Source organism: Leuciscus leuciscus (assembly GCF_965113295.1).
Source record: "Leuciscus leuciscus genome assembly, chromosome: 8".
Lineage (NCBI taxonomy): Eukaryota > Metazoa > Chordata > Actinopteri > Cypriniformes > Leuciscidae > Leuciscus > Leuciscus leuciscus.
The window spans coordinates 200,001-214,003 of NC_138732.1; the positions used below are offsets into that span (position 1 = coordinate 200,001).

A 14,003-nucleotide genomic window follows, 5' to 3' on the forward strand; every position below is an offset into this window, starting at 1 on the left:
GATTGAGTGTGTGTGTTTGCTGTGTGTGGGGGGGGGGTCCATCTTGTTACACTTGTTTCCAGTCACAATTTTTATAGCTTTAGATTATTTTCCATCATTTATTTGAACATGAAGTACATATTTGTAATTGTAAATACAATTTTTATTTACGCTGTTTAAAATCTGTCCATCGTTGTTCATGTTATTATTTTAATGTTTATGCAATAAACTCATAGTGTTTAATCTCTAAAGCTGTACAATCAGTACCAACAAATTACCTAATATATAAATGTGTGTTGTGGCTCCACCCCAGGATGTTCTGGAGGAGGGGCTTGATGTCCTTGTGGCCAATCAGAGAGCACTGCTGGCCGAGCGACACGCGCAGCGCCGCTTCCTGGTGAAGAGTTTACAGAGTCTCCAGACCGTGACGAGCGAAGCCTTCAGCATCAGAGAGACACACGGGTCAAACACACACCACACACACACGTGAGACACTCACTCACTCACTCACTCACTCACTCACTCACACACACACACACACACACACACACACACACACACTCACTCACTCACTCACTCACTCACTCACTCACTCACTCACTCACACACACACACACACACACACTCACACTCTCTCTCTCTCTCTCTCTCTCTCTCTCTCTCTCTCTCTCTCTCTCTCACTCACTCACTCACTCACACACACACACACACACACACACACACACACACACACACACACACACACGTGAGTCACTCACTCACTCACTCACTCACTCACTCACATACAGGCTACAGCTTACCCAACATCTCAGATTAACCTGACATCGCTAGCTTCCGTTACTACTAGCACAACACGCTAGTAATTCGCTAGCCTGTTAACGTGCCACCCGTGCGCTCAGCTATTTTTATTTATTTATTTTCTCTCGCGCCTTTGAGTTCATAAAAGCTCAGGTGAGTAAGAAACACTCAACAAACACGGTGAGTAATGTCTTGTCCTGTTATTATCATGCGTCGCGTCTGAGCGCGTTGTTGTTTTTGGAGCTCTATCGATTTGATTTATAATTCTTGATTTTTCTCTTTAAACTCGCTTACAACGAACATTTTCTACTTTTCCTCACTGAGAAGCACTAATGTTACTGCTCAAACCTCATAGTTACAACGCGGACTGTTGAGCAGACGCGTCTCAAGCCTATTAGTGATCCAACGCTGCATACTCTTAAAGGTTACGTCCGTGGATCACGGCTGAACGCGTCTTCTCCACACTCACTTACAAACAAACATTTTATATCCAAGATTATATCCAAGACTTCAGTCATAAATTAGTATTAATATTGATAGCATCACTGGTAGCTTCGTTGCTAACTCACTGTCCATCTGTTAAAATGGCGAATATATCAGATGTAAGTAGTCTACCGCTTGGTGCAGGTGAGGACACATTTGAGCTGCACGCACTGCAGTCTGAGCTGGAAGCTGTTGAGAAACAGATCCACGACCTTTTATTGAGACAGGCCGAGCTGAGAGACCGGTGTTTGGCTCTTGAAACATCACGCGCCGATGCACACAAATCAGTGTTTAACGTTACTAACCCGCTGACTCCGACTGCGTCTACTCCCTGCGTTCCTCAGCATCGGTCGCGATCAGCCATGGTCTCGTTCACTCCGGCTCCAACACGCCACCACGAAGCCTGGGTGGTTCCGCAGCGGAAGACGCGAGTCAGGTTTAGACCAAGACTTTCTCCGACCCTCCCGGTTTTCGAGTTATCCACACAAAACCGCTTCTCCCCTCTACGCGAAACAGAACACGATGCTGTGATCATCGGCGATTCCATCGTTCGGCACGTACACGCTACGTTAGGTAAAAGTAAGGTGCACAGTCACTGCTTTCCTGGTGCTCGTGTTTCTGAAATCGCTGCTCGCGTTCCCGAGATCCTGAACGGTGACGAGCGCGTCGGAACTGTGGTCCTGCACGCGGGAGTGAACGACATCAGGCTGCGCCAGACGGAGATTCTGAAGAAAGACTTCAGGAATCTAATCGATACGGTACGCAGCACATCGCCTGAAACAACGATCATTGTGTCAGGACCGCTTCCCACGTACCGATTAGGGCATGAAAAGTTCAGCAGATTATTTGTGCTAAATGAATGGTTAATGTCATGGTGCAATGAGCAGAAACTGCTCTTTGTAAATAATTGGAATCTGTTTTGGGAGCGTCCTAGGCTTTTCCGTGCTGATGGCTTACACCCAAGCAGATTCGGAGCGGATCTTCTGTCAGATAACATCTCCAAAATGTTAAATACCCTTTGACTAGTAACCAAAAGTCCAAATCATAGTCTCTGCTGCACCAATTTAACTGATATAAATACTAGTGTAGAACATTGCATAGAAACCGTGTCTATTCCTCGTTTAGTGAGATCAAATAATAAATCTACTGCAGGATCTAGGAAAAATCTAATTGTTATTAAAACAGAAAATGTTGCTATTAGTAAACAAAAACTATTTCTAAAGCTAGGTCTTCTAAACATTAGATCACTCACACCTAAGGCAGTTATTGTAAATGAAATAGTCACAGATAATAACTTCGATGTACTTTGCCTTACTGAAACCTGGCTTAAACCAAATGATTATTTCGGTATTAATGAGTCTACTCCTCCTGGATACTGTTATAAGCATGAGCCCGGTCTGATTGGTCGTGGCGGCGGTGTTGCAACCATTTATAGAGATATTCTAAATGTTACTCAGAAAACGGGTTATACGTTTATTTCATTTGAAGTACTTGTACTAAATGTTACGCTCTTAGATGTTAGAAAAACATCCCTATTATCTCTAGCCTTGGCTACCGTATATAGACCGCCAGGGCCTTACGCTGATTTCCTAAAAGAGTTTGCAGATTTTCTCTCAGACCTATTAGTCAATGTCGATAAAGCATTAATTGATGGAGATTTTAACATACACGTAGATAATCCAAATGATGCGTTAGGAGCTGCGTTTACAGATTTATTAAATTCATTTGGGGTCAAGCAAAACGTCACCGGACCAACACATCGTCTTAATCATACACTCGATTTAATTATATCACATGGTACCGATCCAACCGATATAGATATCATTCCACAAAGTGATGAAGTCACTGATCACTACATGGTAACTTGCATATTACGTACTGCTGTAATATGTCATGCGGCGTCGCGTTATCAACCAGGCAGAACAATCCTCCCATCCACCCTAGATAATTTCTCAAATTGCTTATCTAATCTGTCTCAGCTGCTGCCTGAACCCAAACAAACAGATGAACTAGAAGAACTAACTAGCACTATGAGCACCATTCTCTCTAGAACATTGGATGTGGTTGCACCTATTAAATTAAAAAAGGTCAGAGAGAAAAATAAAGCACCATGGTATAACAATACTACGCATGTTTTAAAGAGAGAAACCCGTATTTTAGAGCGTAAATGGAAACAAACTAATTTAGAGGTCTTTAGAATTGCGTGGAAAGACAGTATGTCACGTTATAAAAAGGCCCTAAAAGCGGCCAGGGCTGAGCACCTCCGCAAACTAATAGAAAACAACCAAAACAATCCAAGGTTTTTATTTAACACCGTGGCTAGACTAACAAATAAACAGACGTCACCCGAAAAAAAATATCCCGTTACAGTTCAGTAGTAATGATTTCATGAACTTCTTCACTGAGAAAATAGAAAGCATCAGAACCACAATTGTAAACGTTCAATCTTCAATCGCGCCTTATAATTCAGCTTCAATTATCACCCCGCAAGAACAATTACAGTGCTTTACAACTATAGAACAAAAAGAGTTAAATAAACTTATCACTTCATCTAAAACAACAACATGTTTATTAGATCCTATACCAACTAAACTACTGAAAGAAGTGTTACCTGTAGTGGAAGAGCCTCTCCTCAATATTATTAACTCGTCTTTATCTTTAGGTCATGTTCCAAGAACATTTAAACTGGCAGTTATAAAACCTCTCATTAAGAAACCACAATTAGATCATAATAATCTAGCAAATTATAGACCCATTTCAAATCTTCCATTTATGTCTAAAATATTAGAAAAAGTGGTGTCCGCTCAACTGGGCTCTTTCTTGCAACAAAATGATATCTATGAAAAGTTTCAGTCTGGATTCAGACCGCATCATAGCACTGAAACTGCGCTCGTTAAAATCACAAATGATTTACTTTTAGCTTCTGACCAAGGCTGTATCTCAATACTAGTTTTACTTGATCTTAGTGCTGCGTTCGATACTATAGATCACACAATACTCTTAGATCGACTACAAAACTACACTGGTGTTCAAGGACAAGCACTAAGCTGGTTCAAATCATACCTATCTGACCGCTACCATTTTGTCTATTTAAATGGAGAAAAATCGATCATAACTCCAGTAAACTATGGAGTGCCGCAGGGATCTGTATTAGGCCCTCTGTTATTTTCAATATATATGATGCCACTTGGAAATATTATAAGGAAACATGGAATTAGTTTCCATTGTTATGCTGATGACACTCAAATATATATTTCATCACGGCCGGATGAAACCGCTCAATTTTCCAAATTGACAGAGTGTGTTAAAGATATAAAAGATTGGATGACGCGTAATTTTCTTTTATTAAATCCAGACAAGACAGAGGTAATACTTATCGGTTCAAAAAACCGCCCACAAAACCTCGCACAATACAACTTTAACATTATAGGATGTCCTGTTACTTTATCCTCTACAGTAAAAGACCTGGGTGTTATACTCGATTGCAACCTGTCTTTTGAAAATCATATTTCATATGTTACAAAAACAGCCTTTTTCCACCTTAGAAACATTGCTAAGCTACGTAATATGCTATCAGTTTCTGATGCAGAAAAGTTAGTTCATGCATTCATGACCTCGAGACTGGATTACTGTAATGCTTTATTAGCTGGTTGTCCTGCATCCTCAATAAACAAGCTACAGTTAGTCCAAAATGCTGCCGCTAGAGTTCTTACGAGATCAAGAAAATATGATCATATAACACCAATTTTATCATCACTGCATTGGTTACCTATAAAGCTCCGTATTAATTATAAGATATTGCTACTGACTTATAAAGCCCTAAACGGCTTAGCTCCAGTCTATTTAACGGATCTTCTATCGCCCTATAATCCATCGCGTTCTTTAAGATCACTAAATTCAAGGCTTTTGGTCATACCTAGGATATCCAGAACCACCAAAGGAGGGAGAGCATTTTCACATTTGGCTCCAAAACTCTGGAATAGTCTTCCTGATACTGTTCGTTGCTCAGACTCGCTCTCCCAGTTTAAAACTAGATTAAAGTCGCATCTCTTCAGCCAGGCATTCATATAATCCTACAGTTCAAACTACAATCCGGCCTCTAGCTCATAAATGCCAGAGGAGAACTGGCCCCCGACTGAGCCTGGGTTCTCCCAAGGTTTTATTTTCTCCATTAAGTCACTTGATGGAGTTTTGGGACACCATTAGGTCACTTGATGGAGTTTTTCGGTTCCTTGCCACTGTTGCCTTTGGCTTGCTCAGTTGGGGATATTTTGGGGATATTTAATTTAATTTTATCAAACAATAAATTCCTCTTGAAACAAACTTTGTTGTATTATTTAAATTTAATACTGTGAAGCTGCTTTGATACAATCTGTATTGTGAAAAGCGCTATACAAATAAACTTGACTTGACTTGACTCTCACACCAGACTGATCTCATGAAATGGCGTAAGTATGACACGCCAATTCGTATTTCCATTTTTGGCGTGTTATCAACACGCATAATCGATTTTCAGCGTGTTTATCAACGCCGGTGACTTAACGTTATACTGTATATATAAATATATATGACCTACCCCAACCGCGTCCCTAAACCTACCCGTCACTGGGGTTAATACCATTTATGAGTGTTCCCCTACCATCCTAGGAAAAAAAAATATTGCTCCCCAGATGTAGATATACATTTTGCTCAGTTTCGCTCGGACATTTAACGGCGTACACATACACGCGGAATCACTCTGACATTTAACGGCGTAGACATACACGCGGAAGATGACGGTTCGTTTCGGCGTGGACATACACGCGGATAGCTCAAAATACGTATAAATAACACGCCACTTGACTTGAAAGTGGCGTGTATGTTTACGCAAAGTCATGATGTCATGTTGCTCACACACACACACACACACACACACACACACACACTCACTCACACACACACACACACACACACACACACTCACTCACTCACTCACTCACTCACTCACTCACTCACTCACTCACACACACACACACACACACACACTCACTCACTCACTCACTCACTCACTCACACACACATACACTCACACACACATACACGTGAGATACACACACATCAGAGACACACGCGGGTCAAACACACACACACACCACATACAGCGCTTCTGTGTCTATACCTGTGTAATCTTCCCTTTAGCAGACGTGTGTGTTTGTGTGTGCAGAGAGTGTTCTGATGTTCAGCGGGAGATTCTGCGCGTCAAACAGAGTTTAGAAGAAACTGTGTGTCGTGAGCGAAGAGCCATCCGCTGTGACATCATCAAGAGGAGACGACAGCTCCTGTCAGAGAAGGTGTGTGTGAGTGTTTGTGTGTGTGTATCTCACCTGTGTGTGTCTGTGTGTGTGTGTATCTCACCTGTGTGTGTCTGTGTGTGTGTGTGTGTATCTCACCTGTGTGTATCTGTGTGTGTGTGTATCTCACCTGTGTGTATCTGTGTGTGTGTGTGTATGTACTACTTAACTATTGTGGCGGGAGCAAACGAGAGACACAGTGGGAGTGGTGTCAGGGCTCGGAGAGGCATTGTTAAAGTAAATAAACATAAAATGTCCAAAAATGGGGGAAATAAAGTGTTAAACAAAAGGGGATCTGGTGTCCTCGCCGTGCCAGGGAATAGTGAAGGACGGGCAGTGAAGAGATGGGATGGGTGCAGGTAAGGGGCGGTGTCCGGCGGTCGCACGCGCTTCTCTCTCCGGTCTGAGGCGCGAGGGGCGGCGGCTTCGGCATCACGGCTTGTCCTCTTCATCCACGACAACTGAGGGGAATAGCGGCCCTTCCTGGACCCACGAGGACACCAGTGTGTGTGCATGCACAGGGGAGAGAGCGGTCTCTCGAGGAGAGCCGCACTCCTTTAACAGCGGCGGTGATGAGGCTTCATGTTCTTCAGGTGTGGCTCATCACACACCGCCAGTTCTCCTCCTCAGCGCCTCTCCAATCACACACACTCCAGTCGGGAACCTGGTGAAGGGCGGCGAGTTAAGGGACGGGTGGCGGTGATTAGTAGGGAGAGGCAGTCGTTCCGTCACAATATATTTTGGGGACAAATTTGTACCCAGACGTGACCAAAACCTGACAAAATATCCCAAAACCTTCATTTAGGGACGTTCTCATTTGTAAATCTGGTATAAAAAGTAAAGTAATTTAAGGTTTTTTACCTTTGCAGAAAGTTTTGTGTGATGGGTAAGGTTAGGGGTCAGGTTAGTGTGTGTGTGTGTGTGTGTGTGTGTGTGTGTGTGTGTGTGTGTGTGTGTGTGTGATGGGTAGGTTTAGGGGTCAGGTTAGTGTGTGTGTGTGTGTGTGTGTGTGGGATGGGTAGGTTTAGGGGTCAGGTTAGTGTGTGTGTGTGTGTGTGTGTGTGTGTGTGTGATGGGTAGGTTTAGGGGTCAGGTTAGTGTGTGTGTGTGTGTGTGTGTGTGGGATGGGTAGGTTTAGGGGTCAGGTTAGTGTGTGTGTGTGTGTGTGTGTGTGTGGGATGGGTAGGTTTAGGGGTCAGGTTAGTGTGTGTGTGTGTGTGTGTGTGTGTGTGATGGGTAGGTTTAGGGGTAGGGTTAGTGTGTGTGTGTGTGTGTGTGTGTGTGTGTGTGTGTGTGTGTGATGGGTAGGTTTAGGGGTAGGGTTAGTGTGTGTGTGTGTGTGTGTGTGTGTGTGTGTGTGTGTGTGTGAACGTGTATGATGGGTAGGGTTAGTGTGTGTGTGTGTGTGTGTGTGTGATGGGTAGGTTTAGGGGTCAGGTTAGTGTGTGTGTGTGTGTGTGTGTGATGGGTAGGTTTAGGGGTAGGGTTAGTGTGTGTGTGTTTGTGTGTGTGTGTGTGTGTGTGTGTGTGTGTGTGTGTGAACGTGTATGATGGGTAGGGTTAGTGTGTGTGTGTGTGTGTGTGTGTGTGTGTGTGTGTGTGTGTGTGTGTGAGTGAACGTGTATGATGGGTAGGTTTAGGGGTCGGGTTAGTGTGTGTGTGTGTGTGTGTGTGTGTGTGTGTGAACGTGTATGATGGGTAGGTTTAGGGGTTGGGTTAGTGTGTGTGTGAACGTGTATGATGGGTAGGATTAGGGGTCGGGTTAGTGTGTGTGTGTGTGTGTGTGTGTGTGTGTGTGTGTGTGTGTGTGAACGTGTATGATGAGTAGGTTTAGGGGTCGGGTTAGTGTGTGTGTGTGTATGATGGGTAGGTTTAGGGGTCGGGTTAGGGTTAGGGTTAGTGTAAAGGGAAAGAATATACAGTTTGGACAGTATAAAAACCATTATGTCTATGGAATGTCCCCATTTAGATAGCTAAATAAAGTAAAGTGTGTGTGTATCTCACCTGTGTGTGTGTGTGTGTGTTTAGGTGTGTGAACACTGGCGTCAGCTGCAGGCCGTCTCTGGCTCCTCTGACGTCACAGTGAATCAGTATCTGCAGAAATGGGCTGAACTGCTGATGCTGCAGAACAATGAACTATCAGAACTCATCAATCACCTGGACGAGGAGACGGCTGCCCGGACACGCAAGGTACTGAAGAACACACACCTCACACACGATACACACTAAAGATCATCTAGTGCTCTGCTTCAGGTGAGTGAGGACTGAGGGAACGCGGCTGTCATCGGCTACTTTTACATGCAACCAGATAATCCATTAGTGATGGGATTGACGGCTCAATCAGACTGAAAATCCTTCATGTAAAACACCTTAATCGATCCGCTTGAGCTCGATCCCAAAGAGATTTCGATCCGATTGAAAGGGGAGTTTATTCCTTTTCTAATCCAATCCAGAGAACAAGTAAACACTTGATCGGATTGGAAACCGAAACTGAAAGGACTGCGCATGTGCAATGACGTCGAAATAGCGTAATGACGCCGAAATTGTGTAATGGCGTAGAAATAGCGTAATGACATTGAAATAGCGCAATGATGTAGAAATAGCGTAATGGGGACATTCTACCAGAAACGTACATTTCCACTTTAAAAAATCTTGGGGGAAAAAATATATTTTTCTTAAATCTGAACGTTGAGACATATGGAGGACATGTTAAACTATGAGAAACACATATCATCCCATCTCAGCATGTTTTTATGATTAAATAAAATACATTTTTATACGCATTTCACCCCTAAAATGTCAGGCCCTGTCACAGACAAATTTGTATATGTTAGAATGGTTTCCTAATGAATTTGTTTGATACAGATAGCATTTTCTTATTGATCACATGTCCCTGATTGTATCTAACATGGTTTTATAATTCCTTTAAGAAATATAAGTAACTTTTCGGTCAACTGTAGTACACAAAATCACAGAATACCCGCAGGCACTCATATAGTTGTAAAATAACTACCTTTACATAGGAGATTTTTATAAAAACATAGTAGTGGATATATACCCCCACCTTCATCTACACAGTTAAAGAGATTAATTAATTAATATTTCCTCAAATAGTACACTTTTATCATAATTTCCTGTGTGACAGGACTGACCATGGCGTGACAGGACTGACGGTACTGTGACAGGACTGACTTTATGCATTTTGATGATGCAGAAAAAGTTATGTTTTGTGTTCTTTATTTAAGTTTTGATTGGCATTTCTTTTTTAAATGATTATTATAATTTTAATGTTAAAGTAATATTAGACTATGGTAAAATTCAGCCAAGGACATACATAATATTGCCAAAAGTATTAGGACAGCCCTCCAAATAATTGAATTTAGGTGTTTAAATCACTTCCATGGCCACAGTTGTATAAAAATCAAGCACCTTGGCCTTCATTTTACTATTGCATGCGTTAAATACATAACATATGCAATAAATGTAATAAAAAAGAACAATAACATTAATTTGTAAGGCCGTGTCACACAGGAATGTGACAGGGCCTGATGTGACAGGGCCTGACGGTTGGCCATTGTAAACTGCCATTACTCAGCCTGCTAGCATGCTAGCATAAAAACTGTTAACATGCAAGCAAGGAATTTCAATAACCTTTTTAGACATGTTTTGGATTTAAAACATTTTCATTATTTTCTGGAATGTTTAACCGTGACAGGGCCTGACCCTTTAGCTCGTCTTCCTAAAAAAAACATACAAAAACAAGCTTAAAATCATACAATTCAATGAAACAATTCAGCCTTAATCAATGTAAGCTTCACCTGGGTCAAATGATGTCACTTCCTCTGAGTGATACCCTTAAAGGTGTATTTCACACATTTTATGTATAGTTTTATGTAAACGTGACAGGACTGACCAAAACATGGGGACAGTTGTAAAATAGAATTTATTTGTAGAATTTATATATAATTTTATGTTTTTGATCAGTTGATGTGAATGATAACAGCTTAAACTTGTTATTGATGAGTTTTTTTTTTTTAAATAACAGTTTGTAGCATAACAAAACTATGAAAGCTGTAGCTCCAATTTGGCTGAGGACAAGGGCATGGACAGGATTTGTAATTTTCAAAAGTGTTTTTAATAAAGAAAAAAATATCTGAGAACCTAATGAATGACATATTCCTTTACAGAACAACTCACAGAAATCAACTATGAGCCAGTTTTAGAAATTTTTGGATGAAATACTTTTTTATTCACTGTAACAATTCAAGGACAGATAATGTACGTTTCTGGTAGAATGTCCCAATGACGTCGAAATAGCGTAATGACGCCGAAATAGTGTAATGATGTAGAAATAGTGTAATGACGTTGAAATAGCGTAATAATGTAGAAATAGCGCAATGACATCGAAATAGTGTAATGACGTAGAACTAGCGTAATGTTGTAGAAATAGCGTAATGATGTAGAAATAGCGCAATGATGTTGAAGTAGCGTAATGACGTTGAAGTAGCGTAATGACATCGAAATAACGTAATGACGTAGAAATAGCACAATGACGTTGAAATAGCGTAATGACGTTGAAATAGCGTAATGATGTAGAAATAGCGTAATGACGTTGAAATTGCGTAATAGCGTAATGATGTAGAAATAGCGCAATGATGTTGAAGTAGCGTAATGATGTAGAAATAGCGTAATGATGTAGAAATAGCGTAAAGATGTAGAAATAGCGTAATGATAGCGTAAAGATGTAGAAATAGCGTAATGATGTAGAAATAGCGTAATGATGTAGAAATAGCGTAATGATGTAGAAATAACGTAATGACGTAGAAATAGCACAATGACGTTGAAATAGCGTAATGACGTTGAAATAGCGTAATGATGTAGAAATAGCGTAATGACGTTGAAATTGCGTAATGATGTAGAAATAGCGCAATGATGTTGAAGTAGCGTAATGATGTAGAAATAGCGTAATGATGTAGAAATAGCGTAATGATGTAGAAATAGCGCAATGATGTTGAAGTAGCGTAATGACATCGAAATAACGTAATGACGTAGAAATAGCACAATGACGTTGAAATAGCGTAATGACGTTGAAATAGCGTAATGATGTAGAAATAGCGTAATGACATCGAAATAACGTAATGACGTAGAAATAGCACAATGACATCGAAATAGCGTAATGACGTTGAAATAGCGTAATGATGTAGAAATAGCGTAATGACATCGAAATAACGTAATGACGTAGAAATAGCACAATGACGTTGAAATAGCGTAATGATGTAGAAATAGCGTAATGATGTTGAAATAGCGTAATGATGTAGAAATAGCGCAATGATGTTGAAGTAGCGTAATGACATCAAAATAACGTAATGACGTAGAAATAGCACAATGACGTTGAAATAGCGTAATGATGTTGAAATAGCGTAATGATGTAGAAATAGCACAATGACTCAGAAATAGCGCAATGATGTAGAAATAGCGTAATGATGTTGAAATAGCGTAATGATGTAGAAATAGCGTAATGACGTTGAAATAGCGTAATGACGCAGAAATAGCGTAATGATGTTGAAATAGTGTAATGACGTAGAAATAGTGTAATGACGTTGAAATAGTGTAATGATGTAGAAATAGTGTAATGACGTTGAAATAGCGTAATGACGCAGAAATAGCGTAATGATGTTGAAATAGCGTAATGACGTAGAAATAGTGTAATGACGTTGAAATAGTGTAATGATGTAGAAATAGCGTAATGATGTTGAAATAGCGTAATGATGTTGAAATAGCGTAATGATGTTGAAATAGCGTAAAGATGTAGAAATAGCGTAATGACGTAGAAATAGTGTAATGACGCAGAAATAGGGTAATGATGTTGAAATAGCGTAATGATGTTGAAATAGTGTAATGATGTTGAAATAGCGTAATGACGTAGAAATAGTGTAATGACGTTGAAATAGCGTAATGATGTACAAATAGCGTAATGATGTTGAAATAGCGTAATGATGTAGAAATAGCGTAATGATGTAGAAATAGCGTAATGACGTAGAAATAGCGTAATGATGTTGAAATAGCGTAATGACGCAGAAATAGCGTAATGATGTTGAAATAGCGTAATGATGTAGAAATAGTGTAATGACATCGAAATAACGTAATGACGTAGAAATAGCACAATGACGTTGAAATAGCGTAATGACGCAGAAATAGCGTAATGATGTTGAAATAGCGTAATGATGTAGAAATAGTGTAATGACATCGAAATAACGTAATGACGTAGAAATAGCACAATGATAATGTTACGATCAGGCACACTAACCGCAACATAAAATGACTGCAACGTCAGTTGGACTCGTTTTGTCTAGGGGTTTATTAAACAAAGATTAAATAAATTGCCAACAAAACAGAAAGTGGGAGATCAACTAAACAAAAGAAACAATGCAGGAAGGTCAATCATTGGCGTGGTTGCCAGAACACAGATCTCCGCCCTCGCCACGGAGTGACTGATGTTTTAAAGGGTGTCTCTCCGAAATAACGTGTCTCTCCGCCCACTCGTCACCGATCACACCTGCACACAATAACAGAGCAGCCAAACAGTAAAAGAGAAAACACAGGTAGTGGAGGGACATAACACACCCCCACACCAAAATGGTGACTCCAGTCACCATAATCAAACAAAATTTTAATACAATTTAAAGTACAAAAAGACACAAACAAACAAACAAACAAACAGAAAAACCCATGTCAATACAGTTACCCAAAGTAACTATAAATATGAGAATACTGAACTAAGGTACTCTAGATAAAGCGTCTGCCAAGACGTTATCAGTACCACGGATATGCTTGACCTCAATATTAAAAGGTTGTAAGATCAAACTCCACCGCATCAGACGCTGGTTGGCGTTTCTCATGCGACTGAGGAACTTCAGGGGGTCATGATCACTATAAACAATTGTTCTATCCGAAGCACCCAAGTATACTTCAAAGTGTTGGACAGCAAGAACAAGGGCTAGCGTCTCCTTTTCGATGGTGGAGTACCGCCGCTGATGTTGATTAAACTTCTTGGAGAAGTAGCAAACAGGGTGATGGACATTCTCAACACCATCTTGGAGGAGGACAGCTCCAGCACCTTGATCACTTGCGTCAACCATTAAAAAAAAAGGTGTCGCAAAGTCAGGTGCAGCCAACACAGGAGCTGAAATAAGTAATGCCTTTGCATTCTCAAAGGCACTCTGACACTGACCAGACCACTGATATACCACCTTTGGGCTTAGCAAATTAGTCAGTGGAGCTACTACAGATGAAAAATTTCTGCAAAAACTACGGTAGTAGCCCACCATACCAAGAAATCTGCGTAACTCATGACGATCAGCAGGGGGAGGGAAACTACAGATAGCAGAAACTTTGGCATCCAAAGGACGCACC

General features: G+C 40.8%; 1 protein-coding gene across 5 annotated transcripts in view; it reads left to right on the forward strand.

Moving 5' to 3' along the window:
* Positions 1-14,003, forward strand: part of LOC309503977 (limbin-like) — a gene marked incomplete at its 5' end in the record, with an annotated part of 50,432 nt that overhangs the window by 13,885 nt on the left and 22,544 nt on the right. For 4 of the 5 annotated variants that reach the window (XR_014207955.1, XM_082176852.1, XM_082176855.1 and 1 more), the window contains 3 exons: positions 293-465; positions 6,464-6,590; positions 8,619-8,780. Coding sequence is in view for 4 of the 5 variants with exons in the window: in XM_082176852.1 (XP_082032978.1) it covers positions 293-465; positions 6,464-6,590; positions 8,619-8,780 (462 nt within the window). The remainder of the gene's footprint in view (positions 1-292; positions 466-6,463; positions 6,591-8,618; positions 8,781-14,003) is intronic. The other variant, XM_082176854.1, reaches the window with a different exon arrangement.